The 26798-nt window shown below is 44.5% G+C and overlaps 1 protein-coding gene and 1 pseudogene across 7 annotated transcripts in view; both read left to right on the plus strand.

Annotated features, from left to right (window-relative positions):
• Positions 1 to 4578, plus strand: part of PASD1 (PAS domain containing repressor 1) — a 306974-nt gene extending 302396 nt beyond the window's left edge. For all 7 annotated transcript variants that reach the window (XM_069063048.1, XM_069063052.1, XM_069063050.1 and 4 more), the window contains 2 exons: positions 2106 to 2259; positions 4346 to 4578. In XM_069063048.1, coding sequence (XP_068919149.1) covers positions 2106 to 2259; positions 4346 to 4477 — 286 coding nt within the window. In that variant the 3' untranslated portion in view covers positions 4478 to 4578. The remainder of the gene's footprint in view (positions 1 to 2105; positions 2260 to 4345) is intronic.
• Positions 4579 to 21116: 16538 nt separating this feature from the next.
• LOC138142083 (eukaryotic translation initiation factor 4E pseudogene) lies at positions 21117 to 22271 on the plus strand (annotated as a pseudogene).
• The last annotated feature ends 4527 nt before the right edge of the window (positions 22272 to 26798 follow it).

Here is a 26798-nt window from a genome sequence, read left to right on the forward strand (position 1 = left end):
AGTCCAGTGGGCCTTTGGAGTGCTGGTCCATCAGTTTGAATGAGAGTCTGCCACCTTCTATTACCATATGGAAGTTAGGGGTTAGAGATAAGAGCAGTGTCCACCCCTTGCCCTGCTTTCTGGGGCTCAGTTCCAGAAGCCCTTTAGACTTTTTCCTCAACCTGTCTTAAAATCCAAAGATAATGTCACCTTATGCGGTCTACTGAGAAGAACGGGGCTAGAAGTCAAAGTCAGGAGCCCAGAGTTTGGGTCCCCAGCTCTTCTGCTGAGTCTGCTCCTTCCCTTAGAGGATGGCTAATTAGCACTCGCATCCATATGGTGCTTGAGAGCTTGCTAAGTGAGTTTTTCTTTGGATTCTGGCTCTCCCTATCTTACCCAGGCTGGAAGTACAGCTGCCTGACACTCACAGGCCTGATGTCACTACTGATCAGAGAGAGAGCTTTGATCTGCTCTTTCTGTCCTGGGCTCATTTGGCCCTCCTGGTGGGGGGTAGCCTGGTGGCAGCCTGTTCTTACCCCTACTGTAACTCAGAACTCCTGACCTCAGGCAATCCACCAGCCTCTGCCTCCCCAGTCAAATTACAGGCCCAGGCCACCACGGCCTACACAACTCCCACGAAGTGCTTTCCTCCAGCCATGAGTGTGAGATAAGTGCAAAGATCAGTATCCTCATTTTACAAATGGAACCTGAGGCTTAAAAAGTCAAAGCACCTTGTGTTAATTCATGTAAAGTGCCAGACCTGCACCCAGGCCTTTTACCTCCAAGTTCAGTGTTTTATCCATTGGTTCCTGTGATGATTTTCCCCTCATTAGGAAATAATAAACCCTGACTATATTCTCTTAGTGCTAGACATGAACATACCTTGTTATCACATCATTTCTGTCCATTTATGGGATACAGGTAAGCTCCTTGAGGGCAAGAACTGTTTTGGTTTTTGTCTCTGAATCCCTGGCACCTCCCCTTGTGCTTAATTGAGCTCACTGAATGAATGATTGAGTTTCCTAAGAAAGCACTTTGCAGCAAGTTTGGTTAAGGCTATTTAAATATACCTCTGATTCTCCAGCCTGTGGTTTAGAGCAGGCCTACACAGCATATGGTGTAGAGGCTTGCCCGGGTGATTTCAACATTCAGGGGCAAGGCTCATGTGCATTTAGGAGAATGGAAGAGTCTGTTTTGAAACCAAGACTCTAAGGCTTTGTGTAGAGTATGAGAACTCAGAAACTTTTGAAAACAAAGACAAAAGAACCTGGGACGCTGTGGTGTGGCAGAAAGAACACTGGATTTGATGAGGAGTTTCTGCTTTATCACTTTACTATAGTCACATAGGGAGTTAAACTGCTGGCCCTCCCAGGCCTCAGTTTCCAGATCTAATCTGTAAAACGAAAGGTTTGGCTCTGCTGATTTCAAAATTCCCTCATAGCTCTTAGTGCCTGATTGTACATTTTCTCCTAACCAACCTGTGTGGGGTAGGTAGTATCCCTCTTTTTTTCAGAGAAAGGAACCAGCACCCTTGGGGGTCAGAGTGACTACCGCAGCATACTGGGAGCTCATGGGAGAGGCAAGTCTGACATCCTGTACTATGTGAATTTCTCCCACTGCCTGAGGGAAGAGATTCTGCTACTCATCAGTGGGCACATTTGTTCCATCTTCCCCTTCCCAAGGATCTAATCATCACCATGACCCCCAGCTTGGAGATTAGTGATATCTTGTGTTCCAGGGAGGCTTGATCTTCTTGTAGACTCACTTGAACATGACTGGCAAGCCTTCGTTGAGATAGAGAAATTTACATGTGCCTCAAGCATGTATTGGCTATAGTCTGAGAATGTCGATAAAAAATATTTTTAATAGCATTTAATGGTGATGGTCTGAGACCGTTGATAAAACGTTTTTAATAGTATTTAATGGTGATGGTCTGAGGTTGTTGATAAAACATTTTTAATAGTATTTATGGTTGATGGTCTGAGGTTGTTGATAAAACCTCTTTTTAATAGCATCTGTTGGCAGGGATTTGAGATGGTTTGCAGAAACATTTTTAATAGCAGCACGGGGTTTGATTTCCGAGTTAATACCTTTATATCACTTACACTATTTTTCTGCTCCTATAGGTTTCTCCAAGATGATCAGCTTCTGCCTCCGCCTTCAGCATTTACTCCTACCATGTTCATTCCAACCACTGATTTAGCCATCCTTGACACACAGCAGCTCCCTGTCCACCAGTGGCAGCCGCCCCAGGGCCCCCAGAGTGAGGTCTGCCTTCAGGTAATGTCCCCAGCAAGGGCAGAGGGATCTTCTGCTAGTGTTTTCAACCCACTACCTTCTGATCAGCAGTGGGATCTGGTCAGGAGAGGCTAGAGTGAAGAAGGGATCCCCATTGGCTAAGTGGGCATGAGTCAAAGACTCAGTGCAGATGAAAACCTGGCATCCCCAGGGTAGCTTTGTGTTCCTACAGAGGTAGACTCTCCCTACTCTATGAAATCTGGACCTTATTTTTTAAAAGGCCAATAATTGTCACAGTTGTCAAGTGGCAAATGCTCCTGGAAACTAAGCACCCATCATCCCAGGGCTTATTTAACTATTACATTTCAAATAAGCTGCTGCTCTCTAACCTTTGCAGAAACTCCAGCACAAAAGGAGGTCATTAAGTCCAGCCCCCCCACCTCTGAGAAGTGTCCAGTGGTCTCTAGTAACGGGGAACTCATTTCATGCCAAGCCAGTTCAGTTCCCCTTTGGACACACATGGCCAGGAAGTTTTCCCTTTTGTTGAGCTGGGATTTGCCATCTCTGGATCTTCTACCCAGTGTCCCCAATTCTGTTCTCTAAGACCAGGCAGACCAAGTGTAAATATTCCTCTTCCATGGGGCAGCCCTTCAGAAACTTGAAGTTAGTTCTCGCCCCCACCCCACCCCAAAGAGAAAAAAAAAACTCCAAAGTTCAATATCCCCAGTTACCGCAACCAATGCTCCTGGCTCCTCCCAATTTTCTTTCCTCCATTCCTCAAGCTTGATGCTTTGATTTTGCCTTAGAAATCAAGCTGATTGTGACAAATGAGCCTCTCTAGCCTCAGTGGTAGCTCTCAGTTATCCTGGGGGAGATAGAACTGTTTGCCAGGACAGCACTTGCTTTGGCTGAGCTGCCCCTGAGGGGCCACATGAGGGGCTGGTGGCTTCAGCCTGAGATGCCCTTTCCCCCAAAAAAAGGCCACCTTGAAGAAAGACGCAAGTTATCATGGGTATGACAGGTTCTCCCTGAACATTTATACACATACAGCCTAATTGAAGTCTCCTCTTAGGAATAGTGTTTCTCTCTGTCCCTGGACATGCCAACCCTGTCAGACCTCACTAAACAAGACTGATGGGCCAGGCTGGGGGGTGGTAAAGGGCAGTGTGACTTAATGATGTTTAAATGAGAGAATGCTAAAGCATGGCAGCTCTCTCACTAGCACAGACTTGGTTAGCAGGGGAGCAGACAGAAAGGGCCACACTGAGCCAGGGTCCCACGGATCAGTTTTAATGATGAGAGAAGCCAGGGATTCTTGATGCAGAATTCTTGTGTGTTAGCAGCTTGTTCCTTCCACATTCTACCTGACAGCTTTCTTAGCCTGTTCATCTGCTCCCCGGATCCCACTGTCCTTGATAGCAAACGAGGAAGTTTCATTGTGTCCCAGTGGAGTCAGCATAACCATAAGCTGCCATCATCACTTGCCAGTGCCCCCTGTGCGCTCAGCCCTGCTGTCGTATCACTCGGGGCCTTGGCAGAGAGCACGCACGCAGCATCCTAGCTGGGTGACACTAGGCAAGTCCCTTAACCCAGTTTCCTCATCTTATAAAGGGAGAGAACAGGAGCTAAAGGGGCTCCCTCAGTAGTGAATTTGTTAGCTTCGATGGTTTCCAAAGCACTTTCATCATTTGGTCTAGGTGGCACAGGTGTTGTTTGTCCTCATTTGACAGAGGAGACCCAGAAGGGTAAAGGGACTTGCCTAGAATCTCACAGGTAGTAAGTGGCAGGGGCAGAGTGTACCCCCAGGTCCACTGACTCCAAGGAATGTTAAGCCCTCCATGAGTTTGGAGAAGGCAGGAACAAGTGAAGGGCTGTGGGGGCCGGGGGAAGTAGACCTTTAACAAGGGCCCAAAGAATGAGAAGAGCAGGTGGGAAGCCTGGGGTCTGGGCATATGACAGCAGAACACACCTCAGCTCCCTCGATGATGATCTCTGGGCCTAGCTTGTCTAAAATGGGCCCCAGTACCTCAAAGATTCCCCATTCAAGATGGTGCTGCTTCAGGTATTAGGCAAGGAGCCAAAGGCATTGGGCCAAAGACTCCATCTTGCCCCCTTTTTCTTTCCACAGATTCATACTCCTGAGGCAGTCCAGGGAAGTCAGACCCCAGGGCTTTTCCAGGCACCCCAACTATTGCAGTCACCCTCCATGGGCTATTTCCTGCATCCCCAGCAGCCCAACGCAGAATTGTCCGACATGTAGGCTCTGCTAGGGGCAGGGCTGTGGCAACAAGAGGAAGTCTAGCTAGAGCCCATGGTAAAGTGAGTCAAGGGGGAGCAGAAGCTCCTGGAGAACCACCAATCCAGAAGGAGGGGGACTTTGGGATGGGAGGGGGGTGGGGGTGGGGGTGAAAGACTGGCACAGGGTAAAAGTGCCGGGGGTGCTCTGGGTTATACAGTGCCAGGACTTGCTTTCTTTTCCTGGTGTAACGTTAACTTAGTATTTAAAGCTAGAGAGTACATTTCTTTAAGTAATGCTGTAAAAAAATCTGCTCAGTGGTGTGACCTAGAACTTGAAACTGTGAGTAGCTACCATCCATCTCTCCCAAGCGCAGGCGTGCGCACACGCACACACACTCACACACACACACTCACACAAGCACACACACTCACACACACTCACACACACGAGTTCATGCATGTTGCAGTTTGGCAACACCAGCTACAGTTCCGATGGCCCTTCTGGCAATCCCTTTCCCTTCAAAGTCAATCTTTCAAAGTCCTTAATGACCTGAGGGCAAAGGTGATTCCCATAGGTGGGTGTGCCATCTGGGACCTGGGCATGGATGCAGTATCCAAGCCCCCCTCCATCACTTTGGGAAGCTCCCACTGGAGCCCACCGGGTATTCCAGTGCTCAACCACCTGTCAGTTCAACAACTGAGAATTTCGGGCTTTGGAGATTCATAACAATTCACTGTGAATTTTAGACCAGCTTCTGGAACACAAACTCTAACAAACCAGGGAGTGGTAGGTTATAGTTTGCTTCATATGTTTGCTTTATTTCTCATACCTCAGTCCCATATCGTTTTTCCAAGTCATTGGATAACGCTGCTAATTTAACACCACTCATGCCTGAAATTCTTCTTCTTGTCAACAGAACTGTTGTATGTGGACATGCAAGTCCTCCTCTCTGTGTTTGTGCCTGGTGGCCAGGGGCCTGTCACCTCCACAGCTGACAGTAGCTTTAGGCCACCAAGATCAGCTGGTTATGACGTTAGCAATTCAGGAGTCGTACTATTGTGGCTTTTACTTTTTCCTCTAAATGTTCATTGTTTTGAATTGAAATAGTTGCTTTTCAGTGGGTATTTTTATCCAGTGTTCCCACTGTTAGTGTATTTGCAAAAGAAAATGGATTTCTCTTTCTGAAGCGATTGCATAGGGTGCAACCAATTCAAGCAACCAACGCTATTATGAGAATGCTTCTGGTGTTTGTAAATCTGCATAAAGAAGTGATTGTATTTGATGCCGAATTCATCAAGCAGTACCAATCCTGGAAGTAGAGAAAGGGTGCTTAACTGCTTAGCTAGAATGTTGCGATGGCATCAGTGGATAGACTAGGCCAATGGGAAACTGGTAGTAGGAATACGGGCCGAAGTCTGGGGCCCTTGAAGCAGGCCTGCTCCTTGATTGTGAACAGGGGATTAGCGCCCTTTTCTGTAGCTTTCATCTCAGCCCTGAGAGGCAAGTAATGTGTCTTCTTTATTTTATCCTCAGAGAGCTTAGGTGACTTTTCCAGGGTCATGTGACCAGTAAGACTCTGAAGCATTGAGTTTAACCCCAGATCTTTCCTGCTCCCTCTTACCACCCTTGTGACCTTGGGTAAGTCAACCTCCATGAGTCTGTTGCCTCCTTTGCAAAATTTGAGTCTTAGGCTTAGCTCATCCCTGAGCTCCCCGTGACTGTAAATGCAGCTAGCTCATGGCATAAAAGAAGCTAAATCTAAATCATGGAAGTTCTGAGGCACAGAAGACACTTTGGGAAACTTAGCTTGGTGGCATCTTTTATAGGAAAGTCACGTAGAAGAGAATAGAAATGGAGATTTCCGAAAAAATCCTATTATATGAAAATAGCCCTTGGATATGTGTTGCCTTCCCTGCTGTGGCAGCAGCAGACAGCCATGTCAGTTATTGGGCTTGCCCGGGAGCTAAGTGCTGGGCTCACAGTAGGCATACTTTCTTGTGTTGTGCTTGCTTTGATGATCTAGTTGCCAAAACATTCCCATGATACACCATTCCAAGGAGCTGTGCTGGACATCAGAGGTGCATTTAAGTAGGGGTATATTGGCAGCTCTGTGGCATTCTGACAAGAGTGGAGGGAATGCAGAAGGTCATGTCAAGTATCATCTGAGGCAGAAGAAAGGCTTATGTTAGAGTTAGTTGGATCTGTTTTTTTTTTCCTCTTCCCTTTAAATGGCAAGGAAAAGAGTGGAAATAACCTCAGGTGAAACTTCACGAGCCTGAAAAGCTTAGCCCCAGCTCTGTAGTGCCCTGAATTTTGCAGGATCCCCTCATTTCTCCATATCATGTTTTCCCCACATGGAAAATGGGCACAAAAATGCTTGCCCTAATTTAGTTCACAGAACTAAAAAAGAAATACATGCATGTGACCACTCTTTGGAGGAAAAGGCATGATAGACATGGAGCCACCTGGGCACTCAGGTTGCTTCAGTTTTATTTATTCTTGAAGAGCATGATTATACCATGCACCCCCCCCCAGTGAAGTTTCTTAGCTACTTTTCTGGGTATGCCCATTTTCACCATTCCCAGTTGACCAATGAGGAAACCAATGCATAGAGAAAATTACCTCTTCAGGGTCTCACAGCCAAGTACAAGTGGAGGTAGAATTTGAGTCTTTGGCATCCTGATTTCTTGTTTAGCTATGACAAGTCAGGCTATTTTTTTTTTTAAAGCGTGGGAATGCTGATAGATTGAACAAGCCAACATTTCCAAAAGATTGCCTTTCAGTTGCCATAGGAGGTCAAGGATTTGAGGAATGATGGGCCATTTCTCTTGGCCACCCCATTGAACAAGGGCCTCTGACTAGGCTCCACTGTCTACCATGAGTTCGATTTGCTCTAAGGCAAGCATTCGGTTTCAGTGCTGAGCTTGTGGTCCCCATGGAACCTGTTCCACATCAACCTTTTCCAATTCAGTAAAATTTGGCATGATAGTAAAGACTGACTGCCCTCTACTGATGGTCATAGGTGGCCCTATGAGAGCTGCCTACAGTTAGCCGTTGACAATAGAAACCACAGCTTGAGCTTCAGAAAAGCTTTCTCTAATCTAACCAGGCAGGTCTCTTTGCCACCTGCCCACTTTCTACGGGTGCTATACTCAACTAGCACAAAGGCAGGTACCATGGGCACCATGGGGCCCCAACCCCTTACTGCCAAAATCACAAATTACTGTCAGACTGTGGGCAGGAGTGGAGAGTTTTCCAGGGAGCTGATTGTCTGCCTCATAAAGGCACTATGGCCCACTGATGGAGATGACCAAGTCCGAGCCCCTGAGATTCAATCTGATGCCATTTAAGACAAAGAGGAAGGGAAACAGGTGGAGAATGGTTCAGTTAATGTGGCCATTTGTGGATTTAATGTGCATCTCAACAGCATAGGGGTGTTGGTTTATGGGGTGGGGGGTGTATAGATAACGTGTGTCATGGTAGACATGACACATGCACTAGCTGGGCAGTCAGAGAACCTGGGCTCAGATTCCATTTCTGACACTCCCTGTTTTACCTTGGACTAAATCACTTTGCCCCATGTGCCTCAGTTTCCTCCTCTAGAAAATAAAGGATTTGGACTAGATGGTCTTCTTGCTCTAGAGCAGGGAGGGGAACCATGTGGCTCTCTAGGCCCTCAAGTGCAGCCCTCTGACTGAATCCAAACTTCACAAAACAAATCCCCTTTATAAAAGGATTTGTTCTGTAAAACTTGGACTCAGTCAAAAGGCCACACCTGAGGACCTAGAAGGCCTCATGTGGCCTCGAGGCCCCAGGTTCCCCACCCCTGATCTAGAGTTATGCCAATATACTTGTCACGCACCAGCCACACTCATGGTCAGCATTCACTTTCCTTTCAGAGACAGAACGAAGCATTGGGGGCAGTGGAGGAGGAAGGGGAGAGAGGCCACAACAGCAAAATCAGGAACTCTAGCTTATGTGTGTCTATGCTAGATGTATTTGTATCTTTGATGTGACTTAGGAACCTATATAGGAATCTTGGGGTGACTTTGCAGATCATTTCCAACCCTAGTTTTGTTAGAGAAATCTTTCAGTGAGCTTGGGTCTAGTATTTATTGTTCCTTTTTTTCTTCCATTCTTCATGGGTCAGATGGAGCTAGGGAAGCTGAACCGTGTCCTAAGCACCCAGAGCCTAGCCCTCAGAGAAGGGCTGGCGAAGGTCCGGTAAGGCCCGGCCCATTCCCTTCTTCCTCCCCCTTGTCCACCCCTAGAAAAGTGAACTTAGATGAAAAAGGAGCAAGCAAAGAGAGAAAACATGAGACTTGGAGGCCAGAAAACACCAGCTTTGGGCTCCTTGGCCTCACATAGGCTGGATGTCGTTCGGCCAAACTGCCTTCATTTTTTTTGTTCAGGGCAGACTGGGCAAAATTCTCAAAATCAGATGCTGGGATTGGAATACCAGGTGACACTTTTTCTTCTGTGTGGCAATGATGTCTCTTGTCACCCAGCAGAGATGGCAGTTTTGTTTTTTTTCTGTCTTAGTTCCAGACCTTCCTTCTCTGCTGGTGGGTGAATAATCAGTCCTTGTGCTTTGATTGATTAGTGCTAGCATCTGGAAGCATAAACAACAGGGGGAAAAGATGGGATGAGTACTAGTCTAGTAACAAGACAAGACAAGCATTTTTGTCTGTCTCCCTATCACCAAGCGCCAAGTGGTCACCAAATAAATGCTTGTTGAATGAATGGATGGGTAGAATAATGGTGGGGAGCTTCTCTTTCCCATTAACTTATGCCCTTCCCCTCCTCCTTCTGTCCCCATTGACAAACCATCCACTTGAAATAGCCCACTGGTGGTATATCGGACCAAGGGCTTTTGAAGGCCCAAACCAAGGTTAGTCAGCTTAGGCTGCACTGGGCCAGGGAATCCAGTGACTCACCACAAGGGCAGCTGCTCTCACCCAGCTCATGGCATGGTGAAAGCCACCATCCCACTTGTGGAAACAGCCCAATAGTTTAGACACCAGTGGTGCCTAAATAATTTTATTCAGGTACATTTTGACATCCAGTCTTTACCTCCATGGTGGGTGTTGAGGGCATGCCCTGGAATTCCGTTGAAGTGATTTCTTTGGAAAAATAGGAATGAGCTCCACTTTGGGCAGCTTGGGGGTGAGATGGGGCAGCGGCCTAAAGCTTCTTCTCTCTTCTCCTTTGGGCGTTCACCAATGGTTTGAGGTTTTACTTGGCTTATTATCTTACCTTTAGAGTATTTCTCTGCTAGATGTAGTACTCTAAGCTCCCAGGGGCCCCGACGCCTAATTGGTTTGCTATGTAATTCTAGACCTCTGAAATCGAAGTCAGCTGTGCACTTGGAGAATCTTTGTACAAAAACCTCAAACTCAGTTGACCCAAGCTGGTGATCCATCTGGATATGAGTAAGCCAACTTGTATATATTGAAACATTCCATGTAAAACCTTGGCATTCCAGGTGAATTTTCATTTGGTTTTCTATGATATAAAATGGATACCTTTGTAATTGTTCTTTAAAGTATTTTCTAAGGGGGGCACGTGGCCCGTGAAGAAAGTCAGATAAGACTATTTTCTGCTCTTTTCTATGTACATGTGGTCTTTCCTATCACCAGCTGTGGTTTGTTGTGCTGACGTGCTTTAACAAGATGTGTAGAGTATTTTGGAAGATGATAATAAAGAAAAAATCCTCAAAATATCTTTTGTTTTGGAGTTTTCCTGAGATTGCTTGAATGAGTTGGGCTGAGAAGGTAGAGACTGGGGCTCTTGGGGCACTGGATAATGTGTATAAAGCAATCGTAAGCCATGGCATAATGGATGGAGGACTGCCCTTGGGATGAGGAAGATCTGGATTCAAGTTATACTTCTCACACATACTGGCTTTTGGTGCATGACGGAAAAAGCCACTTGACCCCTCAGGGCCCCAAGCAGCCGTTCAAGGCTGAGGTGCAGGGATGGTTGAGGTGCCTGGGAAATCCCAGGTCCTCTTCCTAGCCCTCGTGTTAATTAAGTAATTAATTAGAGTGCCATGTGTTTCTGGCTGCTCTAAAACAATCTGAGAACTGTTTGAACTGGAAGGGACCTCAGAGAGAAGATAATCCAAATACCTCATAGTGCATAAAAGGAAACTGAGGCTGGAGAAGGAGAGAGATATCAAAAATCACAGAACTTTGGTCAGTTGTGGCTCAAGAGGAAGTCAGGTAGGTCCAACTGGAGGCAATGGAGGCAATGTGGTGCAGTGGAAAGGGTGCTGGCTTTGGAGTCAGAGGCTCAGGGTTCAAATCCTGCCTGTCCTACTGTATTACCTTAGGCAAGTCACTTTCCTGGGACCCAGCTTATTCCTCTAATAATAATAGCTAGTATTTTCATAGTATGTTGAGATTTGCAAACTGCTTTGTCGTTTCCTTACAACAACCTTGGGAGGTAGGTGCTATTATTGTCCCCATTTTACAGAGGAGGAAACTGCAGTGGAGGGAGGTTAAGTGATTTGCTCAGTCACACAGCTAGTGAGTTTCAGAGGCTGGATTTGAACCCAGGTTGTACTGACTCTGGCAGCTAGGTGGCTCCATAGTGCATAAAGCTCTGGGCCTAGAGTCAGGAAGACTGATCTTCAAATCTGGCCTCAGACCACTTGCTGACTGTGTGACCCTGGGCAAGTCACTTAACCCTGTTTGCCTCAGTTTCCTCATCTATAAAATGAGCTGGAGAACGACATGGCAAACCAGTCCAGTATCTCTGCCAAGAAAACCCCAAATGGGGTCACAGAGAGTCAGACACAACTGAAATGAATGAACAACAGCTTCCTGACTGCAGGCCCAGTGCTCTAACCACTGCACCACCTCTGTACCTAGGTACCTCTGTAAAAAGAGTGGGTTAAACTAGATGGTCTCTGAGGCCCCTTCCAGTTCTAGCTCCTATGATCTAGTGATTAGTTTTGAGCTGGGGGGGGGTGTAGGGGGAAGGGTTTGAGAGCCTTACACATGGAGAAGATCCTCCTTACTACAAAGAAATTGCAGTCTTGGGTGAATGGGTAGCAGCTCGCTATCCTGTGTGATGGATCATATTGGTAAAACTTGCTAAACCTAGATTCAACTTCCCAGCTAGGCCAAGAGCTGGCCCTGCCCCAAGGAGCAGTCCAGTAGAGGATATGGTGACATAGTAGGGACCGCCACAAGCCAGGTAGAAATGAGCACAGGGGCAGGGTAACCCTTTGTTCCTTGGACTCCCAGCAAAAAGGCCCCTCCATGAGGTCCTGAGAATGGGAGACTCCTCAGGAGGCTTGCACCAGTTCCCTGGGGCTCTTTCAGCTCTGGTCTTCCAGGATCAATAAATACATGAATTTAGAGAAATCAAGTACCCAAGGTGCAATGTAGGGGGTATTTGGTAAGTAAACGGCTAGAAGCTTGGAATCCTAAAGAGAATGGCAGCTTCATCCCCAGGCATCCATCTGGCCCTCTGTGGCCCAAGATGGCACCAGCCTGGGAGTTGGCCACTAGCTCCCTGACCTCGGGTGAATCCTGTCTACTCTCTCTCGGCCTTAGCCAGCCCTCTAGTGGTTGCACCTACAACTTACAACAAGGTGGCAGTGTCTCTGACTCAAAGGCTGAAGCAGTCTAAAGTTCAGGGATTCAGTCCCTCCTGAGCCCCATTAGGAGTTAACCCCAAGACTTTTGATATCAGATAAGTGGCCCTCTGGCCTTTCCTCCTCCAAGCTCCACCCACTCCAGCAAGAATTCTCTCTTACTGGTCTGCCCTAGTAAATGCATCCAAGTGTGCTCAAGACTAGGGAGGGTAGCACATTAAATAGAAGTATGCTATTACTTCAAAAGATCTAAGAGTTCCAGTGGTGAGTTATGGGGGACATTGAAATCAAGGTCCAGGTTTGAGTTTTTATCACTGTGGGAAACTCTAAATGTGGCAACTCTCTCTAACAGTACAGGTCAACTAGTTGGCACAGTGAATAAAATGCTGGCCTGAAGTCAGGAAGACCTCAGTACAAATCAGAGCTCAAACACTTACTAGCTGTGTGACCCTCAGCAACTTAACCTCTGTCTGCCTCAGTTTCCTCATCTGTAAAACAGAGACAATAATAACACCTACTTCTCAAGGCTGTTGTGAGGATCAATTGAAATAATATTTGTAAAGTACTTAGCATGTTACCTTGCACATAGTAGGTGTTTAGTAAATCTTCCTTTTCCTCCTCCCTCCCTTCCTTCCTTCCTTCCTCCCTCCCTCCCTCCCTTCCTCCCTTCCTTCCTCCCTCCCTCCCTTCCTTCTTTCCTTCCTTCCTTCCTTCCTTCCTTCCTTCCTTCCTTCCTTCCTTCCTTCCTTCCTTCCTTCCTTCCTTCCTTCCTTCTATCCTCTGTAATTTATAAGCTTAAAGAATTGCCTGGGTTACTGAAAAATTCAATGATTTGTCCAAGGTCACCCAGCTAGTATGTATCAGAGGCTTGACTTGATGCCCATCTATCCATTAACATCACACTCACTACCTCTCAGCTCACAGTGGCCTGATGCTTCCCATTTTGTAGGGTCACAGCTGTAGGGCTGGAAGCAAGAGGCCAGACCTGCTACTTGGAGAAGGGAAATGACTTTCCCAAGGTGACACAGGGCAGGCAGGGCTGGGATTTCATCCTGAGCCTCCAGACTCCAAATCTGGGACAGTTTCTGCTACTTCACACAAAGCACCCATAAAATAACCCTGGGAAGCATAGGCAAGGGTAAGTCATCATGCCCCCATTCTACAGATAAGAAAACCGGGGGGCCTGTTAGCAAATGACAGAATGGGGGAAGTCTTGTGATTCAAAGTCCAATGCTTTTTCAAATTCTGTCCTAAGTTCCATCAATAATGGGTGGTCTGTGCTTTCAGTGACACACTACAATAAACCAGTTACCTCATTCCTCAGAAATCAATGGAGTTGAGTGTCAAGCAAGAGCTTTGATTTTTCACCACAGTTTGACTAAATGTAGTAGAAAACAAAGTACCCAGATGATACCACACAGACTGGTTGTTAGCACACATTTTGCTGTTTGCATCAACATTCAACACCTTTATTTTAAGCAACTTTTAAAATGGTTTCAAAAAGAAAACTTCCATCTCTAGAAATTACATTTAGTATATGAAGTGTAAATGTCATGGGAATTCATTTGCATCCTTTCTTTAATACTTCTCCTTGAAATCACAACCAATTATGAGTCCCCTTCCCACCTACCCCAGCTAGGAGGCTAAATTTGTTACATTAAAAAAAAACAATGGAAACATCTCTACCAGTCTTACAATTTAGTATCTTTCAACAGAGGTTTTTAATATCTATAAATGTTCATAAAAAGGGATCAAATGTACAAGCAGCACTAGGCTTGACCTAACTGTGATATTGAGCAAGTCACCTAGTCTCCCTTTGCCTCAGTTTCCTCAACTGTAAAGTTATGGGATGGACCAGATGGTTTCGGAGGTGCCTTCCAGCTCTAGAGCAAAGATAGCATGATTTCTAAGGAGCCTTGATAAGTTGGGATGAAGTGACTGTGGGTACAGTTAAAAAAAAGCCAGAAGGGCTTCTGAACAAGCCATCAAGGTGTCATCCTTTGAGTGGCACTAACTGGCATGAGAAATTGTAGCCCCTCAACTGCTCTCATGGCTGTCCAACATCACAAAGAAAATGGGAGGAATCCTAGATTTAGGAAATTGCTTCATTGAACAGGTGGAGTTTGAGTTCTCCCTAGCATCTTACCCAGGGGGCCACATGGCACCCTCCTCTCCTTCGCACTTACAATTCTGCTCCTCTTCCCTTGGTGTCATGCTGATGTCCTGAATTCCCCGCCACATTTGGTGTTTCTCCTTAACATACAGGTGTATCAGCAGAGTCCCCTCCCTGCACCCACACTCTGTCCCTGGCAAAAGTTAGCTTTACCCCGTCATTCATCTTTGGGTTCCCATCTAGCTCTGATTCTTCTCTTTGGCAGGAACCCTGATTCTTTCCCCCTCGTTCTCTTTTCCCTTATTACTCTAGTCCAGCAGTTCTCAAATTGGTCTTACTCTCTTTACACTATTAAAGATTGAGAATTCCACACGCCCCCCACCAAGAGAAAGAAATTTTGTTTATGTGGGTCATATATATCAACATTTACTATATTAGAAGTTAAAACATCTTAGTATTATCCTGAAAATAGTTTTGACCTCACAGATCCCCAAAAGGTTCTTGAGGACCTCTAGAGTTCCTCAGACCACACTTTGAGAACCTGGTGCTCTAGCACTGAACTTTGAGAAGCAACCACCTCCTTCTTCCTCTCCCCTCTTCTTGCTACCCCTGGGCCAGGGCTAGGGAGCAACAATGCTCTTCAGAGCTCTTGGCTAGTTTAATTCCTTGACCCATATAACCTTCTCACCTTCTAAGCTATTCTTTTGCTAAAACAGAGCCTCCCTTTCCCCTCTCCTCCCCCTATCCAGTAGCAAGGCCCCTTTTGCAGCTTAAGTGCCAAAGAGAAAATAGTAACATTAACAGGCCACCCCTAAACCAAGTGTCTCCAGTGTAAAAAGTAGAAATCCCAGGAACACAGGATCCATCCACTTCTCCTATGAGGTCACTTGGAGACTCCAGCAGCAGGATCTGGTATCAGAGAAAGTGGTCCATTTTCTGGGGGATGGAAGGGAACCTCTCACTTGTGCCAGTAAACAGACCATAAGGTTCCTCTCCCTAACTGGTGCATTACTACATGGAGGTCCTCTCACTTAGATCTCAGAAACCCCACCTCCCTCCAAATCCTTGGGTAGCACAGCTTGGGAAGCTAGCCGAAGGGGCCTTGTCCCAGCCCAGCCCAGTAGCTCTTGCAAACTCCTTTTGAAACCACCTTTACCATACTCTCCATGATTCAACTTGGTCAGGTGGGAACAGGTAAGAAGAAGAGACATATCTATAGCAATTTGTTGTTGTGCAATCATTGCAGTTGTATCCAACCCTCTGTGACCCCATTTGATGTTTTCTTGGCAAATATACTAGAGTGGTTTGCCATTTCCTTCCCCAACTCATTTTACAGATATGGAAACTGAAGCAAGTAGGGTGAAGTAATTTGCCCAGGGTCCCACAACTAGTAAGTTTCTGAGGTGGAATTTGAATTCAGGTCTTCCTGATTCCAGGCCTGCCACTCTGTCCACTGCAGTGCCACCCAGCGGCCCCTATGGGCTTTAGGGTACACAGAATGCATTTACATAGATAGATTGTTTTGGGCCTCATAAGTACCCAGTGGGGTGAATATAAGTGTCCCCATTTTATAAATGAGGAAGTTGATCTCTTTGGGCCTCAGTTTCCTCATCTCTATAGAAAAGTGGGTGAACTAGATGATCTTGGAGGTCTCTTCTAACTCTAAATCTATGATCTCATACCTTGCCCAGGATCTCACCAGGAGCAAATGTAAAAGGTAAGATTTAAACCTAGGTCCTTCTTGGATTTCAAGTACAATGTTATCTATCCTCTTCACCAGCTACTACTGCCCATCCGGTTTCATGATATCCTAGGTTTCTTACATCATCATTGTAGGACAAACCAGGCCTTCCTTCAGGTCAGTGATATGGAGAACTCAGCATGACCTGAGCAATAGTGGTCTGGCCCTCCTTCCCTTTTAGTGTCTCTATGAGCCTCTACCACCAATTGGAACTGTTTTTCACCTCAGTTGGGAAGATCAGGCCAGTATCAAGGAGCTGAGGCCAGTCCTGAAGCCTCTCCTGCTGCTGCCTGTCCAGGGATCAAAGATGTTTGGGGTTTGGGGGTCATCTTGGGCATACTTCAAATGGCAAAAGAACCAGTTCTTACAGTCTGTCCTGCATGGCCCCCTCCACAGTGCCTGGAGAGGATCAGCTTGAGGAAGAAAATACCTATGATTCTCAGAGAGCCTCCTTTTCATGTTCTAACCAATAATTCTGAAATGAAAAGCCTGAGCCTGAAAGAGATGAAAGGAGGTGCGGAGAGAATCATTCTCCTAAGTATGTGCTTTCTTTGTTGGAAGCCAGTCAAAGAAGAAAGTCTATTACACAATAGGCTTTCTAAAAATTGGCCTTAAAGTCATTTGGTAGTAGGAGTAGTGGAAGGGATTTTACAAAATAATATTAAAAGATTCTACTGCAGGGTTTCTGCTGAAGTTTCTATGACACCATAAAAGGCAATGTGCAGTAACGAGCATAGTACATTTGGACTCAGAACACCTGGGTTCAAATCCTTCCTGTACTCTTTACTAGCTGTGTGACCATGGGCAAGTCCCTTAACCTCTCTGGACCTCAGTTTCCTCATTTATGAAATGGGGGTATATGTATCAAATGGCCTTTAAGGTCCCTCCCAGCTTTACACCTGTGATCCTATGAAGTTTCATGTGAAGTAAAAGGTGAGAACCACTATTGTATGTTTGTGGTCAACAAAATGGCTATAACTGCCTAGGATTCTGGCCCCTGTGCCACCACCTTTCCTTCACTTACTGGATGAACAGAGATTCTGATCATTAACTGTTGTTTGTGCTCTGTCTTGCATGGAAGAGCTGGAAGGACCCCAACTAGATGACTTTGTCCAACCTACCCATTTTACAGATGGGGAACCTGAGGCCCAGAGAGAAGGGACTTACCCAGAGTTACCCAGCTTCTAAACAGGATCTGCTTACTCTTAGCTCTTTCTCTTATACCCTTCCATTGAGAAGAGCACTGAACTTGGAGCCATGGGATATGAGTTCAAACCCTAGCTCTGCTCCTTGCTGCCTGTAAGACCCTGGACAAGTCCCTGCATTTCTCTGTAAAATAAACAAGATGACTTCTAAGTTTCCTTCCAGTTCCAGATCTAAGATCCTAGGATCCTAATTTCAAGGAAGTATGACTCTATGTTCTTAACTAAAATCTTCATGAACAAGACATGTAATATATAACTAGCTGTTAATATTAAAAATTCATTTGAGAGCACCTCCTTTAGAGCAATGTTCCAAAGAAACTTCTGATGTTATACCAGGAGCTCCAGAATTTTGAAGATGAGAAGACTCATCTTCCTGAATGCAAATCTGGTCTCAGACACTTAACTAGCTAGTTGATCCTGGGCAAGTCACTTTACCCTCAATGACTCAGTTTCCTCATCTGTAAAATGAGCTGGAGAAGGAAATGATAAACAACTCCAATGTCTCTGGCAAGAAAACCCCAAATGGGATCATGACTAAAAATGTTCTCCCTTTTATCCTCTCCTTTCTCTTTTGTTATAATGGCCAGAATGCTAGATTTGGGGTCAGAAGACCCGGGTTCAAATCCTACCTCTGATACTTACTTGCTGGGTGACCAGTCCCATCATTTGTCTGTGCCTCGATTTTCTCATCTGTAAAAGAGGCATAATAATGCCTGACTTCAAATGCAATAATGTTCATATAGCATTTTGCAAACTAAAAAGCACTCTATAGCTATTAGCTATTATTATTCCCACGTGCTGAGTTTGCAGATGGATGCCCATTCGTTCTCTCTAAAAAGGTTTGATTGCAGCAGGCCCCAGGTCATTTTGTTTCCAGGGTCAGACTTGGAGTTGGCAGATGCTTGGACTTGAACTCTAGGACTGGGTCAATAGTGCAAATCTCATATCATGGGAGCTGTAATATCCTTCATTGTAAAGTGGGACTAATAGCACTTTTTGTCTGTGAATGTATCAAAAGATATTTTAATAACTGTATTTCAATGTAATTTGTTTCCTTTTTAAAATATGCATTTTATACATTTGAAAAAATTATCCTGATAAGGGTCCCCTAGGCCTCACTAGTACCTACTTCCCAGGGTCATAGACTTTAAAGTGCTATGGAGGATGTCCCAAAAGTCTTAGTGCAGCTTTTAAGCTTAAGCTTAGTCCCTGAGATTGGAGACTGTCTCATTTGTATTCCTATCCCTTCCTGTCCCTTTTAAACTTAAGCTTAAAGCTGTATTAAGATTTTTGGGACATACTGTATAAATGAGTTACTGTGATGAAAATGCTTTGAATGTTATAGGCAGAATTAGTGTCTACCCAAGAAACTTACAGCCCTCTCTGAAGCTGCATCCTAATTTCCAGTCTTCTGTGTCCTGAAGCCTTGGTTCCTGCTGGCCAGAGGATTATTTTAATTAAGAATAGGTGTAATGAATGGTTTTCCAGAAAACCATTGTCCCTGGCAATGTCTGCTAGCAGGAGAACCAGTTTTCTTGTATGGAGTTATCAGCTCTAGGCTTACTGACCTCCAACAGAGCACACCATGGCTCGTGTGAGATCCATGACTCCATTCTCTCCAATCAGAGCGACATGAACTGGAAACAGGCCATATGCCTTCAATACTAAGAATGTTGCTTATCACTCAGTGGCTCCAGACCTCACTCTCCTGGAGACCAGCAGCTATCACCCATCTTGCCACTGCTAAGATCTAAACAAAACAGGTTCCTATAAAATGTCAGAGCATTTTTTTTCTGAACATTTCCTCCCCTGATTCCCTTGTGCCAAGATGGAGAGATATGTGATTATATAAAACCACTTGGATGGATTCACAGCTGGTTAAACAGCCATACCCAAGAAGTATTCATCAGTGACCAACAACCAGCCAGAAGAAAGTACCTGGTAGAAGGCCACAGAACTCTATCCTATGGCCTGGGCCACATGGTATTCTGACCAATAGCTTAGAAAAAGACATAACTAGAATGGATGGTAGAGACCTAAGAAAGGTAAGTAATATCAAAGTAGTCATTAAACATTTTAAATTAAACTGAATAGATGGCCAAGACCCAAAATAATCCACAGTCTAAAACACTGGGTTGAGGGGGACAGAGTCAAGAGGGCAAAATAGAGGTTGAAAGAGTCTACCAATCACCTCCTGAATAAGATCCCAAAAAGAAAACTCCTAGGAATATTATAGTCAGGTTCCAGAGTTCCCAGATTAAGGAGAAAATATTACAAGCAGTTAGGAAGGAACAATTTGAATATTGTGGAAACACAATCAGGATAACCCAGGATCTGGCAGCTTCTACACTGAGGGATCGAAGGGCTTGGAATATGATATTCTGGAGGTCAAAGGAGCTGGGATTAAAACCAAGAATCACCTATCCAGCAAAAATGAATATCATGTTTCAGGGGAAAATATGGTCATTCAGTGAAATAGAGGACTTTCAAGCATTCTTGATGAAAAAACCAGAGTTGAATAGAAAATTTGCCATTCAGATACAAGAAGCAAGAGAAGCTTGAGAAAGTAAACAGGGAAAAGAAATCATAAGGAACTTATCAAAGTTGAAAAACTTATATTCCTACATGGAAAAATGATAATTGTAGCTTATGAAACTTTTCTCAGTATTAGAATAGTTGAAAGGAATAGAAATGTGTGTGTGTATGTGTGTATGTATACATACATATATAGGTGGGTATATGGGCATATGTGAGTGTGTATATATGTCTACAGATATACATAGACAGAGGGCACAGGGCCAATTGAATGGATGGTACTTAAAAGGTGAAATTAAGAGGTGAGGGAGGAGTATAATGAGAGGAGATGGGGAGAGACAGAATGGGATAAATCATCTCATATAGAAGAGGCAAGGGAAAATTGTTACAATGGAGGGGAAGAACAGGAATGCAAAAAGGAATGGGTCAACCTTATTCTCATTGAATTTGGCTTAGGTAGGGAATGACATACACACTAAATAGGGTATCTCACCCTACAGGAGAGTAGAGGGGAAGGGGAAAAGAGGGGGGATAATGGAAGGGAGGGCAGGTGGGGGGGAGGAAAGTTGGAAGCACCCACTTTTGAAAAGGGACAGGATCAAAGTAGAGAATAGAACAAGTGGGGAGTGGGATAGGATGGAGGGAAATATAGTCAGTCTTTCACAATATATCCACTATGGAAATGTTTTGCATAGTTACCCATGTACCACCTATATTGAATTGCTTATCTTCCCAGTGAAGGTGGGTGACAAGGGAGGAAGGGAAAGAATCTGGAATCCAAAGTTTTAAAATCAAATGTTTAAAAATATATATTCATATTATTATTATTTTACATGTAATTGGGAAATAAGATATACAGGCACTGGGGCATAGAGATCCACCATGCCCTACTGGAAAGTCGGAGGGGGAATGGGGGAAGATATGGGAGAGAGCAGGTTGGGGGAGGGGATATTCGTTGGGAATGCTGTTTTGGGGTGGTGGGTAGGGGAAAAATGGGGAGAAAATTTGTAACTCAAAATCTTGTGGAAATGAATTATGTAAACTAAAAAATAAAAAGAGAGAAAAAAATAAAACACTGGGTTGAAAGCAACAAGATCAGATTCAGTGGGAACAAATGTCAATTGCTCTGAGCTGTCTGGGGGGCAGAATCGGGCAATGGAAACACAACAGAATCCAGCAGATTAGGGCCTGTGGCAATGGAGATAGTAGCTGAAAAGAGACCACATCTAGGCAAGATTGGGATGTACTATAGCTTCTTTTCTCAGGGCTTGCTTTTTTTCCTATACTGGCCAGACTAGGAGAGGTTCGACCCCTCAGAGTTATGTAAACAATTCATTAGATAAATCTAAGATGGTGACTGTGGACCTGGAAACCATCATCATTCCTATCTCTGGCCCCAACCTGTGGAAGAAGAAAGGGAAACTGCCCAGGAGGTCACCACCCCTGAATGCTAAAATGGTAAGAGCAAAACTTGGCAAGCAAACCTTCATCTGATCTCTAAGTTTGATACTGTGGGAGACTTCTGGCCTTTACACAATCATGTACATCTAGCTTTGAATGCTCACTTTTTAAGGATGGGATCAAACCTATTTGGGAAGACCAGGAAAAAACACACAACAAATGAGGATGAAGATGGCTAATTACATTAGAGCAGAGATGAAGCGACATCAATTTTGGCAAGAGGTGCTGCTGTGTTTTCTTGGGGTGTTATTGGAATTCTACAGTGATGTTGGATATGGAGCTGTTGTGAATGTCAGAGATAAAGGGAATATGGTAGCAAGGTGGACTAGTGAAAACAGAGGTGATGTCTGAGAAAAGAGAGGTACTGTTAACACATAGGGGAGGTATGCAAGGAAAAGTTAGGACTTCCTCCAAAGTTAGTCATTGGTCACCAGGCCCATGTAGAGACAACTAATAAGAGTGGCTCCACCACTAAAAATAGGTTTGTTGTTTAAGAGGACACCTCCTGAGTAGCCTTTCATAGGAAATTGCATCAAACAATCAAGATTTGGGAGCAGAGTAGACTGCATTTAAATCTAATTTCCATCTAAACGTTGCTAAGATATATGAGAAGTCTCATTTGCCTTTGTCTTGTACTTTTGTGTTCAACTTTTTTTCTATTTTGACCAAAGGAACCATTATCCCAATCAAAGAATTATACTATACATCATTGCCAACATCCATAAATGTCTTCCTGACCCACCCTGTAATAGCTTAGTAGAAGCATTACTATTACAAAACCATTATCCATCCACAATATTCAAAAAAGAATTTGCATTTCCCTACCTTACAACATTGTACATTGCACTGTATGTAGTAACACATTTTACTGATTTGAAGAGTATGATGCATGCTATTTTCTAGCAATTTTCTTTGGTTTTGTCACAGCGTTAGTTTTTGCTGTAATCTATGCTGATGGATGGTAGATGTACTTTCTTTGTTTCCCTATTCGATAACGTTAGTGATTCTGATTTCATTTGCTTGTTTGTTTGTGTTTTCTGTAACATTGGTAAAGGATCTGGGAATATGACATAAATGTGGAATAAATATTAAAAAATGAAACAAAAGATTCATCATTTCACAACCAATTTCGTCAATGTGGAATTACTGTCTGAATAAACTGTGCTTTTCATAAACCAGACGTGATCGTTTCATGAATATACCAAGTTACACACAATGCATCCTTAGGTGCCTGAGCTAATGATGGTAATAGCTAACATTTATAATGCATCTTAAGGTTCTCAAGAGTACTTTGCATATGTTCTGTCATCTGACTTAACAAATGATTTTCAGATCTATACAAGGAATATTCCCCAGCATCAAAAAAAAATAGCATGTGTATTTCCATCTTCCTTGATTTACTTAGATATTTCAATTAGCTGCACCCTCATAATTCCAAGCTTTGTCATCAGCCGAAAAGCCATACCCTCCTATGCACTGTCTCTCCCTACTAAAGGGCGAGCTTCTTGAGATCAGAGACTGACTCATATTTGTATCCCTATCCTTTAGCACTTAATAATTGCTTTTTCATTCATTCATTCATTCATTCATTCATTCATTCATTCATTCATTCATTCATTCATTCATTCTTCCAGCCAACCAGCCATCCCTGATCTTCCCAGCTTGGGTTTTCCCTTCACTAGTGAAGGTTGTGATGTCTTTTCATGTTGTGCTGCAATTACCCTTGCTTTGCCATCCTCCAGATGATCTCCTTGATGCCCTGTTGGCTTGCCTTGGGTTCTTTTACTATCTCATGTGTGGCATCAGCCCTAGGGCATAGCTTTTCCATCTGTTGTCTGCCTTCTTAATTGGTTTAGTTGGTCACTATTCAGTCATTTTATTTTTAATTGTAAAAAGTTTTTTATTTTAAGCTTCAATATTTTTTTAGGTTTCAAGGTTTCCTGAAAATCTCTTGCATCTCTGCCAAAAATCAAGGAAATGAGTTTTGCTGGGAGTGGGAAAGAGCTGTGGAGAGTGTTAGAGCCACTGAGTTCAGCGGGAAGGAAGCAGTTGGGGCTTGGTAGGAACAAAACACACATGGCCTGGGTCATGTTGCTTAAACTACTCTGGTGAAGAAGCCATCCCTGATCCTCTGCCATAGAGCGTGTTCACATCTAGCAGACTTTTTTCCATTGCCCTTTGGGCTACTTGTCATTTTGATTATTTCAAGATTGCATTGTTCCATGATTCTTGGCCACAGAGCACTGCCAGGAGAATATTGGTGTTAAAGAGACGGATTTGCAGCAGGAAGCAGCTTAGGATCACTGAAAGCAGTGAAGTTTCCCAAATGAGATCCAGCTGGATCTCTTTCTCCTACTCAGTTCTGGGACTAATTTGTTTTGAGGTTAGAATGTTGTGGCCAAAGTGAAGAGGATGACCTATAAAGTCATGGATGTAAACAAGAAGGTGGGCACCTTGGCACTGGTTTATCTGGGCTTGGCAAATGTCTCTAGTGAGTCATTGTTGCTTAGGACCAAGCCCAGCCTACTGAAGGTAATAGCCAAAGACTGAAGGCAGTAAGTTGGGGCTTGCTACCTGGCTATCCTGATCATTTATGCTACCATGGAGAAGTTTACAGGAAACTAGAAGACAGTGGTAGCTGAGACCATGACAAGAACTTTCTGTCCTCTGATGTGCTGGTAGCTTCAGAAAAGTTCCACTTTGGTGACTATTCAGGATCTGCAGAAAGGAAGGGTTGTTTGAAGCAAAAACTCACCCTAAAGACTAATATGTGCTGGAGGAGCCCTACCCAGAATGCGCCTCAACAGTTCCTGGCCTGCTTGAAAGGCAGCTAGCTAAGGAGCGGCCAGGTGGCTCAGCGAGTAAGAGCACGGGGCTCCAGTGTCAGGATGACCTGGGGATCAAATCTGGGCTCAGATACTTAGCACCACACCCAGAAATAACTGGCCGTGTAACCTTGGTATAGTTACTTAACCCCGATTGCTTGAAAAAAAAAGGCAGGTATCTGGTGCAATGGAAAGAGCACTGGACCGGAAATCAGGGAAGATCTGAGGTCAAATCCAACATTAGGCACTTCTGAGCTCTGTGACTCTGGGCAAGTCATGTAACCTTTGTTTGCTTCAGTTTCATCAACTCTAAAATGGGATGATAATAATAGCATTTACCTCCCCCAGGGTTGTTGTGAAGATGAAATGAGATAATATTTTTAAAATACCTAGTGCAGTGCCTGGAACATAGTATATACTTAATAAATCCATCCCCCTCCTCCTGGTCTTTCCTCCCTCCCTCCCTTCCTCCCTTCCTTCCTTCCTTCCTCCCTCCCTTCCTCCCTCCCTTCCTTCCTTCCTTCCTTCCTCCCTCCCTTCCTTCCTTCCTTCCTTCCTTCCTTCCTTCCTTCCTTCCTTCCTTCCTTCCTTCCTTCCTTCCCTTCCTTATTCCATTTCCTTCCTCCCTTCTTTCTTTCCTTCCTCCCTTTCTTGCCCTTCTTCCCAAAAGACTCAGAGATGGAAGATCTAAGAAAGTACCTGCATGAATTGTTAGGAGCAGCATCACAGAGTCCCACAGACCATGCCCTTCACCCATAGGTAGTGTAGAATAAGAATGGAAAGATCTACATGCCACCCACCCTCTACGATGCTTATCCGACAAATGCACATTATAGAGAGAGATCAGCAAAGAGAGGGATAACTGAATTATTGGACTCTGTCCAGCTGCATGGCATCACCTGGGCAATGCACATTTCCCCCCACTTTGGTCCATTGCAGATAGTTAGAGCAGCCTTTTGCAGTCACTGTGGGGTTCCCTGAGGTGAGACTTTTGGCGTGTTCTTGTTCTGGGGCTCTATGTGATGAGTACAGTGTCATCTGTATACAGCACGTGGAGAACCCCATCGACAGGGAATCCTTCGGTTTGATCTCTGGGCCACAAATCTTCTGTGCCACTGGGGAACATTTGGGGAGGGGTTCTGAACCTTTGTTGTGTCATGGACCCCTCGGGCAGTCAGACTGGTGAAGCCCATGGCCCACATCTTAGATAATGACTTTTAATGCATAGCATACATACATAAGATTAAGTTCATTTTTGTTGTTGTTCAGTCATTTGAATGATGTCTTCCTTCTTCTCTCCCACCCCAGTGTTCCACCAGGCCAGCCCACAGAGATGAAAAGAACTATAGCAGGAGCAGAGAGATGTAGACAGGGAAAAGGCTGGAGAAAAGGGGAGCTCTGACTTGGGATTAGCTCCCCAGGCCCCTGTCCGGCTCTCCCCAAGCATGGGCTATATTCTAGGCCAGTGGCATCAAGCTCAAAAAGAGATAGAAGTCATTAATTCTTACATAAGGATCTCTGTGGGCCGCATATAGACTTAGTTTTAAAATGTAGTGTTATCTATGTTTCATTGTATTTTGATTGATTTTGTTAAATATTTTCTAATTCTATTTTAAATCTGATTTGGGCTACACACAGGAGTGTTGTGGGCTGGGGGAGTGGATCCATACTTCTGCTCTAGGTTTCTCTGCCCAACATAATAGTAGCCAGCATTTATATAGCACTCTGAGAGGTGCAAAACATTTTCTGTGTTTTGGTTTATCTCATTTTGATCCTTACAACAACCCTGGGAGCTAAGTGTGATTATTATTCCCATTCTCTAGAAGGAGAAACTCAGGCTGAGACAGATTAAGTGACTTGCCCATGGTCACACAGCTAGAAAGCATCCGAGGGAGGATGGTCCTCAGGGCATACCAGCCCCACGTCCAACACCCTATTCACTGCACCCCGTATAAGCTTATAAAAATATGGCCTAGTATCTTAGCTTGAGGCCAAGGGGCCAGAAATGGGAACCAGAAATGGTTGTGTCATAGGACACAACCCAAGCCAAGCCCCTCATAGAAGTCAGGGTCATTTCCCTTGAGCTGGACATCTAGTAAATTTATTCTACCGCTGACTCCCTCCCAGAGGAAGATGTCCTTGATAGGACCACTTCTACCCAAAGTACTGCCAAAGTCCAAGAAACCACCACACAACCCCAGGCTGGTCTATTTCTTCGATGGTGTCATCTTGCCACCTAGTGGAGTGCTAGAGTACTGTCCCAGAACCCTCTCCGGGAAGTTCAGTGCTGAGCCTGCTTTTGCTACTTTTCTAGCTGTGTGACCACGGGCAAATAACTATACCTCTCTGTGTCTCAGTTTCCTCATTTGTAAAATGGGAAGGATATGACTAGTACCTGCCTCTCAGATAGAGACAAAAGATGCACAGAATTTGGTAAACGTTGAAGCATTTAGAAATGTCAACTTTTATGATTATTTTAAAAGCGACCTTAGTCTGTATTAAAGAAGTCCTAAATTCTTGTCTGAAATTACCCTTGCTCTCTTAAGAAATGTTTTTAATAAAAGGGAACTTGTCTCACTAAAGAGCTCCCACTTAGAATATTTCATCTCAGCTCAGCTACTTAGTACACTATCTGTTCAACCTTGGGGGGGGGGGGAAGTCCCTTCACCTTTCTGGACCTTAATTTCTTCCTCTGTAAAATGAGAGGATTGGAGTAGGGGACTTCTAAGGTCCTTTCTAGCTCTGCATTTATGATCCTATGACATATGATAAAAATCTATCAGTGAGCAAGAATGGAGCCAGGATTATTGTCTAGATTTTACAGGTAGGGAAACGAGGCCCAGAGGGAGAAATGAC

Source organism: Petaurus breviceps, unplaced genomic scaffold, assembly GCF_028583685.1.
Source record: "Petaurus breviceps papuanus isolate PSGF00001 unplaced genomic scaffold, PetGlider_PUasm1.0 90535, whole genome shotgun sequence".
Lineage (NCBI taxonomy): Eukaryota > Metazoa > Chordata > Mammalia > Diprotodontia > Petauridae > Petaurus > Petaurus breviceps.